The 13,498-nt window shown below is 37.2% G+C and overlaps 1 protein-coding gene across 2 annotated transcripts in view; it reads right to left on the reverse strand.

Annotated features, from left to right (window-relative positions):
- Window positions 1-13,498, reverse strand: part of arhgef2a (Rho guanine nucleotide exchange factor (GEF) 2a) — a 59,594-nt gene that overhangs the window by 38,123 nt on the left and 7,973 nt on the right. The window contains exons 2-7 of one of the 2 annotated variants that reach the window (XM_065288314.1): window positions 12,134-12,190; window positions 11,891-12,015; window positions 7,461-7,632; window positions 7,180-7,279; window positions 6,489-6,528; window positions 4,697-4,829 (exon numbers count right to left, since the gene is read on the reverse strand). In XM_065288314.1, the coding sequence (XP_065144386.1) occupies window positions 4,697-4,829; window positions 6,489-6,528; window positions 7,180-7,279; window positions 7,461-7,632; window positions 11,891-12,015; window positions 12,134-12,163 (600 nt within the window). In that variant the 5' untranslated portion in view covers window positions 12,164-12,190. Of the gene's footprint in view, window positions 1-4,696; window positions 4,830-6,488; window positions 6,529-7,179; window positions 7,280-7,460; window positions 7,633-7,813; window positions 7,836-11,890; window positions 12,016-12,133; window positions 12,191-13,498 lie in introns of those variants that run through there. The other variant, XM_065288321.2, reaches the window with a different exon arrangement.

Genomic DNA, 13,498 nt, shown 5'->3' on the forward strand with positions numbered 1-13,498 from the left:
AGTATTTATGGACATAGGTGGAGCTTTTGGGGGTGGGCGGGGGTCCTGCCCCCCATTGGCTACAGGGATTTTTTATAAAATAAGTTATACTTCACAACAAATATACATATTAATTTAAGTTTTTTATACATTTTAAAACATTTCTTTGCCAGATACTTTGAAAAACAATTGTAAATCTATTAATATTATGTGTATTTATCAAAACGTGGTGCTCAGTAATGTCACTTCAAAGTGTTTCTACTACATGCATTCTGTCCGCCTGTGGTTGTGGCTAAAAGGGATACAGCAAACGAAATCTCGCCAGATGAGCACTGTTTTATCCTAATCCTTCACCCAAACTTAACCCTAAACACAAAACATTTCATGGTATTTAGGCTGTAGCTGTATCCCATCTAGCCAGGACCGCTGTTTTCATCTTAATCCTACCTCCAAATCTTATCCTAAACCTTTAGCGTTTGCTATATCCCTTCAAGACAAAACCCACTACCTACTGTCTTAAATAGAGAAATAAAGTCCTTCCTTAATTTGCGTTGTTCACTCATTTATAAATACATTTCCCAAAATCACTGTGGGAACGGGTTATGACTCTGCAAGCCTAAAGTTAAACATGCAAACAAAGTAGTAAAAAGCAATAAGCAATTCTTGTATTTTGAATTAGGCATTTAATTGTGTTGTGTTTTAGATATGTACACTACATGTCCCCTTGGCTACTGCAGTTCATTTGAGTGAATGCGTAAAATGGAGCCCCCATCTTGAAACAGGGGAGCCCTGCATCAGCGTCATTGTAGTCAAAGGTGTAACAGAAATAAAATCACTATAAATCATCATGAATGCCATTTTCTAGGGTTTTTTTTTCATTCCAAGTCCAGAGAAAATGTAAAGTTTAGATATTAAGAAAATCTACTTTTTCTAAATGTAATGCATGCAAGTAGGCCTAACATCCATACGCAGCACAAAAGTCCGGCATCGTCCATGAATTTCAATGTACAGGTGGACAGCATTACCTACTTCCTATGACAAGACCCCTTTTCCAAGATGGCGGCAGTTTTGACGCATGCTTAGAACCTCAAGGCGACATCTGGTGTATATATCTATGGTGTTTTAGAAGCAAAGAAAATAAACTAACCCTGGGTTTTGTTTCTTGCAGTGTAGGGCAATACGCCTCTTGACTTTAATATAATTGCTGTTTATATTTACTGTCAAACTGTAATTCATTGTAATTCAATATTTGATCACTGTTTATAATAAAAACGGATACAGTGAGAGTAATTTCACTGATCATTGTATTATTAATAAAAATGGTCCTTATTATTTTCTTTTAACTGTGTGTTACAGTTAACCATTATCATGTTTATTTTTGATTTAACATTCAGGCTTTTATTTTAATGTAGTCAACGAAAATGTTATTAATTATAATTATGAAGTTCGCATTAAAAATCATAGCACATGCTCCGGTATAGATTCTATGATAGACCAGTCTGGTCCCCCAAGCTCAAATGTCAAGCTACGCCTATGATAATGGACTACATATTACACCGTTAAAAACTACAAATCCCAAAAGCAACAGCAAATGGTTTTTGGGAACCAATAATCGATGTGATAAAGACCACATACAAGATTTGGAGTGTGTGTGGTATAAAAGTCATCTATTTGATAGTGTACTTCTAAAAGTAAGCAACATTTTTTTAAATGTGAAATAGTTCACAGAAAAATGAAAATTTACACACTTTAATGCTATCCTACTGTAAGTGTTTAAGACTTCCTTTCTTCAGCCGAACACAGTGTTATATTACAAAGACGATCGGTTGTCATGTCTTACATCTAATATACAGAAAAACTGATGAAACATCTAAGAAATGTAATTTGAATGTCGAACAAGACAAAACTACAAGAAATTATATCAGTACAGCAGTAATCTCTTGTTACTTCCCACTTGATTCAATGTATTTTACGTCATGTTGATAAGATAAAATCTCTTGTCTTCTAATGTTTATAATTTACAAACATCTGTTGAAAGTATAAACGAAAATGGGCACAAATAAAGAGAAAGTGTGTGAGGTTTATACATTGAAGGATACGAGGAAAAAAAGGGGGACGTCTGAGAGTTTGAAGATAACGGCAGGAGGAAACAGGCCAGACGATGAGATGGCTCTGCCAGACTGTTTACTTAGCAGCTAATAATCATCTACACACACACACACACACACACACACACACACACACGCATGCACGCACCCACGCACGCACGCACGCACACACACACACACGCACACACACACGCACACACACACACGCACACACACGCACGTACACACACACACACACACACACACACACACACACACACACACACACACACACACACACACACACACACACACACACACACACATTTTCCCTTAACTAAAGTATTGTGGTGATCCCATGGTTCAGTGATGGTACCAGATGCTAATGCCAGATGCTAGTACCTTCACTGTTCTCATGTATGATTACCATACTTCGTACCATACGAGGTACAAAATGCTTAAATCTCCACAAAACTATGATAAAGCCATAGTACCAATCTGGCAGGGTTATAAACAAGATTTCTAAATCCCACACAATAGACTCTGTGTAATAATAAAACAATCTAAACATGCCAAAGGCAGAGTTAAAAACAAACAGTCATTCATCTCTGAGTGCCCGTGGTCCTTTCACAAGCTTCTTCCCTTGTGTGTTTAGGGTCAGATCAGGCTCCAAACAGCTGACTACACCCATGTGTGTATGTGTGTGTGTGTGTGTTTATGTGTGTCTAGAAATGAAAGAGAAGCAGAACACACTTCCAAGGAAGTCTGATCACATGAACGCTGATCCTTCGTATGATTGTGCAGTCATAACAGATTAAGAAATCAGTAACTATTTGTGACCCTGTCAGTGAAATCCTGGTTAAAGTCTAAGTATGAGATTTAACCTTGATTTCAATCTTTTTCACGACCTTAGTCAATATTAAAGACATCAAGGTTATATTTACAGAATGACCTCAACATGGCTTCCATGGGGGTTTTGTTCATCTCTTTTATGGTCTTGGACTGACGCAGGACTATCAATCAAAATTAAGCATGAACAATACTAATAGTGATGGTAGCAAGCACCACTAATACATTGGGTAACAGTCTAAAAGTGTGTCTGGAAACAATTTAAAAACAAGGAAAGTCTGTTGAAGAGCACAAACCAGACAGCTTCTAAGAAAGCGGCTGTCTAAAATAAAACTCCACCCTTCCTTGCCGGATTGTTTTGGGTCGAAGCCTGCGGACCTGGCACAAAAATCTTATTCCCTAAAGTGGACGTGGATCCAAGTGCCAATTCTGTCAGCGCTCCACTAATATGTGTGTGCTGTGTGATTTTAGGGGTATGACCTAATGGAAAACCTTAAAATCTAAGCAGACCTTTAGCTGTTTTGATAAGCCTATTTGTTTAAGTGATAACAGGGTATATGTGAGCAATAGGCCTTGACTCTGTAAGTCTGCATTGGTTTGAATTGGCAAATGAAAAGGATATGACAGTCCACAAGTGATGCGAACAAACGAGGGTCGCGTTTCATGAGCAAAGCAGTGCCGACTCCTTAAAACAATGCCTTCTTTAAAGTTGTCATCACTCAAGCATGAACACCTACTTCCTCATGTGTCATACTGGTAAACTGGGTCAAAGATAACTAGGTTTATAATCATATATCTAACATTTAAACAACCACCAAAGCGTCTTTCTTCTTCCTGTCATATAAAAAAGCCCATGAGTAAGCCGAAACAAAATCTGAAAACTTTTTGGGATCCTTGTAATCCAAGGAAATGGAATAGACCTAAATCTAACCAAAACAACATCAAGGTAGCCGAAATAGTAAATAAATGAAGAAAAAGTGGAACTTTGAGAATGACAAGCTCTGTTGAACTTTAAATTACATTTAGGCTGATTGCTAAGTTTGCAACAGTGAGTCAGACTTTGGCAGATCCAATGATTCATCATCACGAATGAAGGCAAAAATCTGGGTTGGAGCACAAATACACCTGAAGTATTTGTATTAAGACTGGAAGCTTAAAGAGATCAAAAATGAAAATACTTTACTCTTATATTTTACCTGTATGAATTTCTTTGTTCTGATGAACACAAATATAGATATTTTGAGGAATTTTTGTAAACAAAATGATCAGAGGCCCCATTGACTTCCATAGTAGGAAAAAATAATACTATGGAAGTGAATGGGGCACATGATCAGATTGGTTTTAAAGATTCCTCAAAATATATTCCTTTTTGGTCATCAGAACAAAAAAATTCACACAGGTTTGTAACAAGATGAGAGTGAGTAAATAATGAGAATTTTTGGGTGAACTATCCCTTTAATAAAACAATACAGCAACTATTATAACAGTAATAATAAAGTTGAAAACTGTAAGATGTTAAAAATAGTGGGGAGTGGGGAGAAAGTGAGATGGTTAAATCTTAACTAAACTTCCTCACTCACCATAACTGCCTCACTCTGCCCTCTGTTGGATTTTCTTGTTTATCCAATGTCATTACACTGGCCCTTTTCCTTTACTTTACTGACAACCAGTCTCACTCCATCCAAAATGAAAACAACCACAATGTCTCAAGAACCACATTATCCCAACTTCAGCTTAGTTTTGCCTTCTGACACACTGAAGACGGGAAGCTGAGCTCTTACCTTACGCTGGGCGGCCATCCTGCGCAGGAAGCTTAGGGTTCGCTCCAGGCGATTTCCTGACGTATCCCTTTTGTTTTCGTCTCCCTCTTCCTTTATTTGGCCTCTGTCGAATTCTAAACCCTCACTGTCTATACTGTGAGAGACGAACAGTGGAAGAGAGTTGGAATTACTTGTGCACGTAAGAATATTTAGAATGACCCTGCACCACAAAACCAGTCATAAGGGTATTTTTTAAATAAATGAGCAATGTATGGATACAGCTATTCGAAAATCTGAGGGTTAAAAAAACTATGTATTGAGAAAATACATAGTTGTCCAAATGAAGTCCTTAGCAACACATATTACTAATGATAAATACATTTTTATACATTTATGGTAGGAGATTTACAAAATATCTTCATGGAACATGATACTTTATTTAATATACTTATCATTTTTAGCATAAAACATTTGATAATTTTGACTCATACAATGTATTGCAGGCAATTGCTACATATATACCCGTGCTACTCATGACATATAGGGCCCTATTTTAACGATCTGAAATGCAAGTGCGAAGCGCAAGTGACTTTGTGGGCGGATCTTGGGCACTGTTGCTATTTTCCCGGCGGGAGAAATAACTCTTGTGCCAGGTGCAAATCAATAAGGGGTTGGTCTGAAGTAGGTTCATTATACATAGGTGTGGTTTGGGCGTAACGTCAAATAAACCAATCAGAACGTCATCCAACATTCCCTTTAAACGCAAGTGCGCAAGTTCCATGGCGGGTTGCAATTATTATGACGGATTTACCAGGCGCACGCCAGGAGCGGTTTTACAGCCGAGGAGACTGCGTTCTTGTAAGAGCAGTCAAAGACAGAGAAGTTGTTTTGTATGGGGATGGGAGAAATCCGCCCAAATCAGCGTCGGTTAAACAGGTGTGGGAGGAAATAGCCACAGTCTCATCAGCTGGCATCCCCAGGACGTTGTGCCGCAAGCGCTACAATGATGTCAGGAGATGGGGGAATCCCAAACTTGCCAGCATGTATCGGGCACGCCGTGTAATGGGAGGTGGATCTGCCTCTACACAGGACCTGACGCCAGCAGAGGACATCGCTGCGTCCACCCTCACCGCTGAAAGCCAAGAAACGCAAGCAGTCCAACCCCAAAGTACACTTACAAATCAAGTTCACATACATTAAGGTTTCTTATGAAAACATTTTAATTATTATTTACATAAAATAAACGTAATACAGCCACACAACAAACTTATGAAAATATTTTAATCGTTATTTGCATGAGAATTTTTTAACGCAGCCACACAAAATAAATAAAAACTATCACCACAATGCTCACCACAATGTTTTTCCTTATCTCATGTGTTAATATTTTTTTATTGTAACAATTTATAATTTGCAAAAATTACTGTTGCATCTGTGTAGATTAGAAAAGCAAAGTGTGTGCGCGTTGTGCACGCTATACATTATGGTCAAGCATGCGCCCTTAAAATAGCATAACGAACAACGCGCAACGCGCCACGGACTTAAGACTAGTTTTTTCTGGTCAGTGGCGAAATAGTTTTTTGAAACTGCAAAATAGCATCAGTGATGGTTTGCGCCGGAACACGCCTCCTTTTTTGCGCTGAACCGCCCAGGGAGCGCAAGTTCATTCCCTAGTTTGCCGGCGTGCATCTGTGGAGGGAAAAACCCGCTGTGCGCCGGTGCAAAATACGAATGATACATGCGTCAATTGCGCTGGGTGCAAGAAAGGGCCCATAGTCACATTTGTGTAATATAACATTCATAATGCACGCACCTGTGAGACGATCCTCCGAACTGGTGGTACGAAACACTGTCTAGATCACACAAAATAAGACAAAAATAAGCTGATTGATTTAGGGAAACAGAATTGGCATTAAACATGACGTAATGATTTCTTCGAAATCTCAGTTTCACTTAAACAACCGAGAAACATATAAACAGAGAAGTGTTACTGGCCTATGCAAATATATGCATATTTAAATTCCTTTCTGTTTATTACTGTGCACTGTGAAGAAGAAAAAACATATTGGGGTCCAAAGTGACCTCCTGTAAAAATGTTTAATTTTCGTATTCAGCATAACAATTTGAGCGCCAAAATATTTGATATGAACTCCAGAATATTTGATTCAATGATATCATGCACTCAACATGCATAAACACAAGTTTTAGATATATGAGATCCCTGTTCTTTTTTTATGGAAAACACCTAAAATTGTAATGTGCATTTTAAACAGTTATGCAAAGTACATGGTGTAGCTTTTGAGTGGGTTTTCAGTTAAATTTGTGCTTTCAGTGCTCCTGTATAGCTCAGTGCATTGTGCAGCTGCACAAAAGGTCATGGGTTCGAACCCAGGGAACACATATAAGCAAAAAAATTATATCTTGTAATGCACTGTAAATTGATTTGTTTAAAAGCGTCTGCCAAAAGCATAAATGTAAATAAAAACATAACAAACACAACTGACCATGGCCGTAAGAGCGTGGGCGAGGGGCGGAGCTCCTTGGCCGCATAATACACAGGCTGGGGGCGGAGGCACTGCAGCCATGCATGTGATTAGACTGTTCCTGAGGGACGGATAAACAAAGCATTTAAATCAATTACAGACGACATAAGGAAAAGATGACAGAATTTTGGTTTTATCTTATAGACTTCAATCAATCTAGCTTTAATAAACAAAAACAACTTAAGATTTTTGGTGTTGTATGAATTGGGAGCAAACACAGCGACACAGCCTCACATGCTAACCTCCAGTGCCGAGCGATGATGTTCTTGATGTTCAACTCCGACTTCCTCCTCTGTAAGTGATGTGAGGGAGATTTGAGTGACAGATCTCCGGGACTCTCGAGCTCTCTTAGACCTCAATGCACCATTCAGCACTAAGGCCATCTCATCTGGGTCCAGATCCTCCAGACTTGCACTGAGAAAAACAAACATTCTTATTGCATCACAACATACACCAACAACAACTTATGATGATTGTCATTATAGACGTCCACAAATTATAAGTTCCATAGCACATCTGCAACAACAGATACACCAGCAGTCCTGGCCATACGTAAAGATACACTCAACAATAAAGTTTAAAACTTTGTTCTTACTGGTTCCTTCTTGTTGATTTTTCAATAGCGTGAATATCCCACACTCCGGTGTTATGTTAGCTCGAGAGACTTCTGTGTGCATATGTCATTATCTGTGTGTGTGTCTTCACTGAGTACATTGGCACTGACTGGTAGTGACCTCACAATTAAAGTCTACACAGTGACGGCCCTATATAAACCCAGCTGTGTGTGTTTAGGGGGGTTGTAATAGTAATAGGAAGAAGCCTTTTTAAGGATACCAGCAAGACTGTAAGTATGAATATGTTAGTTGGATTCAGGTTTGTTTACGTCTACCTAAGAATCATAAATGTGACCTTGGACCACAAAACCGGTCATAAGTATTAAGGGTATAATTGTAGCAATAGCCTACAATACATTGTTTGGGTCAAAATTATCTATTTTTCATTAGGATATAAGTAAAGATCATGTTCAATGAAAATACATTGTAAATTTCCTTCCGAAAATATATAATTAAACGTATTTATCATTAGGAATATTTGTTGCAAACGCTTAATTTGGAAAAAGTTTAAAGGTGAATTTCTCAATATTTATATTTTTTGCACCCTCAGATTCCAGATTTTCATATCTCGCCAAATATTATCCTATCCTAACAAACCATACATCAAGTTTTATTTTTTCAGGTTTCAAAAAAAAAAAGTATTATTTTGACTGGTTTTGTGGTCCAGGGTCACAAACCAAAAAGATTATAATTTTTTACTGTAAGGGGTGGTTTCGCAGACAGGGATTAAATTAAACCAGGACTAGGCCTTAGTTTAATTATGAAATATAACTAGTTTTAAATAACATGCCTTACTAAAACATCACTGCTGTGCATTTTGAGGCAAAACAAAGGGCACTGATGTATTTTAAGAGATGTCAGTTCAAGATGTTTTCAGTTTGCACAGCTCTTACATTTATTTTAGTCTAGGAGTAGTCTAATCCATGTCCAGGAAACCGCCCCTATATCTTTTAAAGGTGCAATGTGTCATTTCGTTGGTGTTTCTGTCTTTAAATGAGTTTTCCATAGACTTCTGTTGTTAAGACAAACTACTGTAGTCAATGTCCCAGCTAAATATCTTACTACAGGTGGTCACTCTTTTCACTGAATCTGACTTGTAATTAAATTGTAAATAATAATGCCAGGTCACTCCCTTTGTTAATTCATTTCTACATTTTCTACTTCCTATCTATATGGGCACGTCTCATTATACATGCACAGGTGCACAATATGTATCTTTACAAAATATATTTTCTTCTGTACGTTTTCTCTTGATGTCCGGTGTTCTGTCGAAGTCTGTTCCCTCTATTTGTTTCTTATAGCGTTTTTATCACGTTAAGTTTATAATTTATTTAAAAGGATTAAAGATTTGAATGAGTTCATAATATCAATAATATCACCATTTATTAAATATTTTATAATTTTTCAGTTTTTTATTACTTCTTTTTGCCTTATATCTTAGCCTATGTCTTCTTCCTGTTCGTTCTAAAATTATGATATTTACATACTTAATAAATATATAAATATAGCACACACACATGATGTAAAGTGTTATTTATATATAAACATGCTTATACAAATTAATTTGTATGTAACATAATAGTTTTATAATAGTTTTAGAGCTAACATGTAGGCTGTAAATATAAGAAAGAAATAATAGAAAACAGGAAAATAATGAAATATTTAATAAATGATAGAATACATGATAGTATTGCTCTTAGCCTATAGGTACTTTAGCGAATTCATACTTTAAAAATAATTGATTTATCAATAAAAAAACAATGCATATACATTACATACATGCACACATATTAGTAGCCATGCCATTTAAACTTTTAATTTATCTAAAAAATAAACGTAACGTGGTGAAAACGCTATAAAAAACATTACACTAAAGAGAAACATAGGGGAAACAGACTTCGACAGAACACCGGATCTATAAAAATCACAGTTTAACGCTAAAACACTTCACACTGCTATTGCAGAGCTGTCACTTTCTGCCACCAGTTGGGCTCCGCTCACAAAAAACTTAATCTCTGCAAACATGCAAAAGGTCTATATATATATATATACAGTACTGTGCAAAAGTCTTAGGCAACCATGCTACCATTAGATTTGTTGTTTTTGCAATTGTATAGTGATCATATATAATTATTTATCAGTCTTTTCATTAGAATACAACCAGAAAATACAGGAGCATAGCTGCCAACTCTCACGCATTCACCGTGAGACACCCGCAATTGACCCCATTCTCACGCTCTCACGCCACACATCCATTTTCTCACGCAGGCTCGTGCCCACCATTGACATTCCCATTGAGTTTAATAAAAGTCATGAAATAATTGCCTAATATACCTAATTGTACTTACTGTAAAACGCCTAGCTATCTCTATCTGGCCTGCCTCAATCAACATAAAGCGCTCGTCAAAGTCAAAATGATGCGAAGGCCAATCAAATCAAAGAAGGTGGAGTTATTGTTTACAGATGCCGGAGCGCCAGCTACAAACTACAGAGCGAGTGCGCGGCTGCGCGATGGTGAAAGAGCAACGCACGATGTAAGTAGCTAAACCAGTGCTCGCAGTACTGACACTTTTATATTTAAGCGTACCTTCACTGTCTTTTGCGTCCCACCACTTCTCATGTTGCTGGTACTTTGCTGCAAAAAGTCAAAGAGCATTTCACTTTATGTGGCGCTGCGCAGGAAGTTCGGCAGCGAGGACATCAGAGTACCGCGAGAGCAATTCGAAATGTTACAAAAGGGTCCGCCTTTACCTTTGCTCTCGCGTTACTCTGATGTCATAAGCCGATCAGTCAGCGCCGCACCAGTCGAACACACAAAGCGTCAAGGTCTGGATGAGAAGCAGAGACCTGCCCGGATTCCACGCACACAGATACCCTCAGAAAACAGCTATTTTAATCAACCCTCACCCGCGTGTGCATGTCTGTAATCAGTACAAGCCTGTGTGATGTTTGCTGTGACAGTTTTTAATAAAAGAGAAAAAAGTCAATTGATATTTGACATCTAACAATAATATATACGAAATATAATTATATGGTCTTGACATGCACATTATCTGTTGCTTTAGTTTAATATAAACTACTCATTTGGTTTATTTGATTGTGACAGTCCCTCTATCACCAATCAATCACAAATAATCACTTTTGCTTCTCTTTCTCAGTGGATAAACTGAATCAAAGCTGCTGTTATCTGCAGTTATACATTTTACAGAGACCAGTAGCCTATTCATTAGATTTTAAGAACTTTTTTGGCACTTTTATCAGAAGGAAAGCATAATAGAAGTGTATGAAATAATAATAAAGACTCTAATTTCAGTCATTTAAACTCAGTAAAAGCTTTTATTTCAATTTAATTTGTAAAATATGATTAGATTTGTATTGTAATCCATTTTTACGCAGTTTTTCCAACTATTTTATACAGAAATAGCTCAAATCCACACTATTATCAATTGGTTAAGGACTTAAAAATTATTACCACAACCCCCCCCCCCCCCCTCAAAAAAAAAAATCTCACTCCAAGCTGAACTCAGAAGTTGGCAGCTATGCAGGAGATGTGTATGTAGTATTAAAAACAGTATAAACGTATAAGCTGAAGTGTGAAGTATTTAGGTTAAACTTCCTTTCCACCTGAGCAATAGCAGGAAACTGCAGGATCTCTTAAACCTAAATGAAATTAAATCCTAATTTCTAATTCTAATCGGGTGACTTCAGTCTCCTTAAGAAAAGCTCAAGATGTATTTCGTGCCAAGAAAGGTCACACTAAATACTCACTGAGGCCTGAAGAAGACATTTAGTTCTGATTTTTTTATATTTCCTGCATTTTCTGTTTGTATCTTAAAAAAGAGTGAAAAATAAATATGAATGGCCATTAAAACTTTGCAAAAACAACAAAACTGGTGATGGTAGCCTAAGACTTTTGCAAAGTACTGTATACTGTATATGAACTTTTAACGTGCAAGGTTGTACTTTTTTAAAGGGTACAGCCCAAATGACAGTGCACCATTTTTTTTGACAGTGCACCACCTGTAATTAACTACAGTGCTGTAAAGTTGATCTTTTACCTGCGGGTGTCATTGGGAATACACCCCTGCGCCACGGCTCCCGGCTCCCAGCTGTGTCTTCTCCAGGGGTCGAGCTCGATCAGGTGACGATTGGAAGGGGAACGCAAAGTCACACCCAGAGGGCCCTAGGAGATTGGAAGAGAGCGGGGAGGAGGTGAAATGCAAGACATCTGAGTGAAATTATCAGTTATTAGCACATACATTTTTTTTCTCTCACACAAATACATACACACATATTCATACCATAAGGTTAAGTGACTCCTCGGGACCCATGCTCAAATTATGGCTTCACTGCTCCCCCTAGAGGCCAAAAAGAAGAATTAACATTTCTGTAATGCTAAAACAGTTCAAACCAGAATAAACATATATTGCAGCCAGGTTTATTTATCCAAACTAAAACATATTTGACTCTAAGTAGTAGATGTTACCGCATTAAAAACATTATTACAGTGATTCACATTCATTTCCTTATACAGTACTATGATGCATTTTGAAGTAAACTACAGAAAAAATAAGGAAGCCTTTCTCTTTACACACCCACAATAACATTAAGTTATAAGTAACCTGATATCCACACAGTTTATGTTAAAAATGTTGTGTAATGCCAACGTAAAAGAGAATTTATAAAGCTATAGAATACAGTAAAGCTGCATACATTTTACAACAGAGAGGCAACCTGCAATTGTCACCTTAAGGATTCATATCAACTTCACCCTACAGGTAGATCAGTTCACATTTGCTTTAATTTGCTTCACCCTCACTCAGTTTCCTATGATGACTCCTCCACATTACATCAACATGTTGTTAACCTATGAGTCTGTTTATCTCTCACTTTCCTCTCCGCCTCTCCCTTTTCCTCTCTGTCTCTATGGTTATCATATATTGTTTAAAAATAGTCTGGAGTTCTTCCATCCATTTCTTTTCCCCTATTAATAGTGATCTTTTGTGTAGCACACATGTATATAAACCATTTATTCTCATGTATAATGGATTCCCGCACACATTCAAAGCTACTAATGCTCTACAAATAAAGGCTATGAATGTGCCCGTGCATGCGAGCTGACAAAGACAGTCCCAGCCAGGTAATCACAGACTGCTAAAATAAGCCTGTTATTACTTCTCTTCCACACCTTTGTATACAGGCACACAATGACAGCGAAAAAGAGGTTGACCGAAGGAAAAGAGATTTTGATAGAGAGCTCAAAGTTCAGCATTTTGTTTAGTAGTAACAAAACACTTGTTACACTGTAATGCTCATTTCAACATACATCTTCTTTAATAATGCTACTTTGGTGTCGCTTTAGATAGATTTTTAGCAAACACTTTTGGGTGATTCTCACGAAATTAGACTTATGAGGTGACGTGAAACATTTTGATAAAAAAAGTAAATGCTATCAAAATAAGAAGCATACAGTTACAAACATCTCTATTTTGCACATGATTTCAAATGACATCATATAAACTAATTTTGTTGTTTTTTCCACATTTAAGGAGAAAATATTCATTACCGCAACGTGTCCATGACTGGATTTGGGTTCTTTGACATGGAAATATTTATAATAAAAAAATCTAAAAAATAAAAAGCTTCAGCACATGTTATACTACACT

This window comes from Paramisgurnus dabryanus, chromosome 19 (genome assembly GCF_030506205.2).
Source record: "Paramisgurnus dabryanus chromosome 19, PD_genome_1.1, whole genome shotgun sequence".
In the NCBI taxonomy this organism is placed as follows: Eukaryota; Metazoa; Chordata; class Actinopteri; order Cypriniformes; family Cobitidae; genus Paramisgurnus; species Paramisgurnus dabryanus.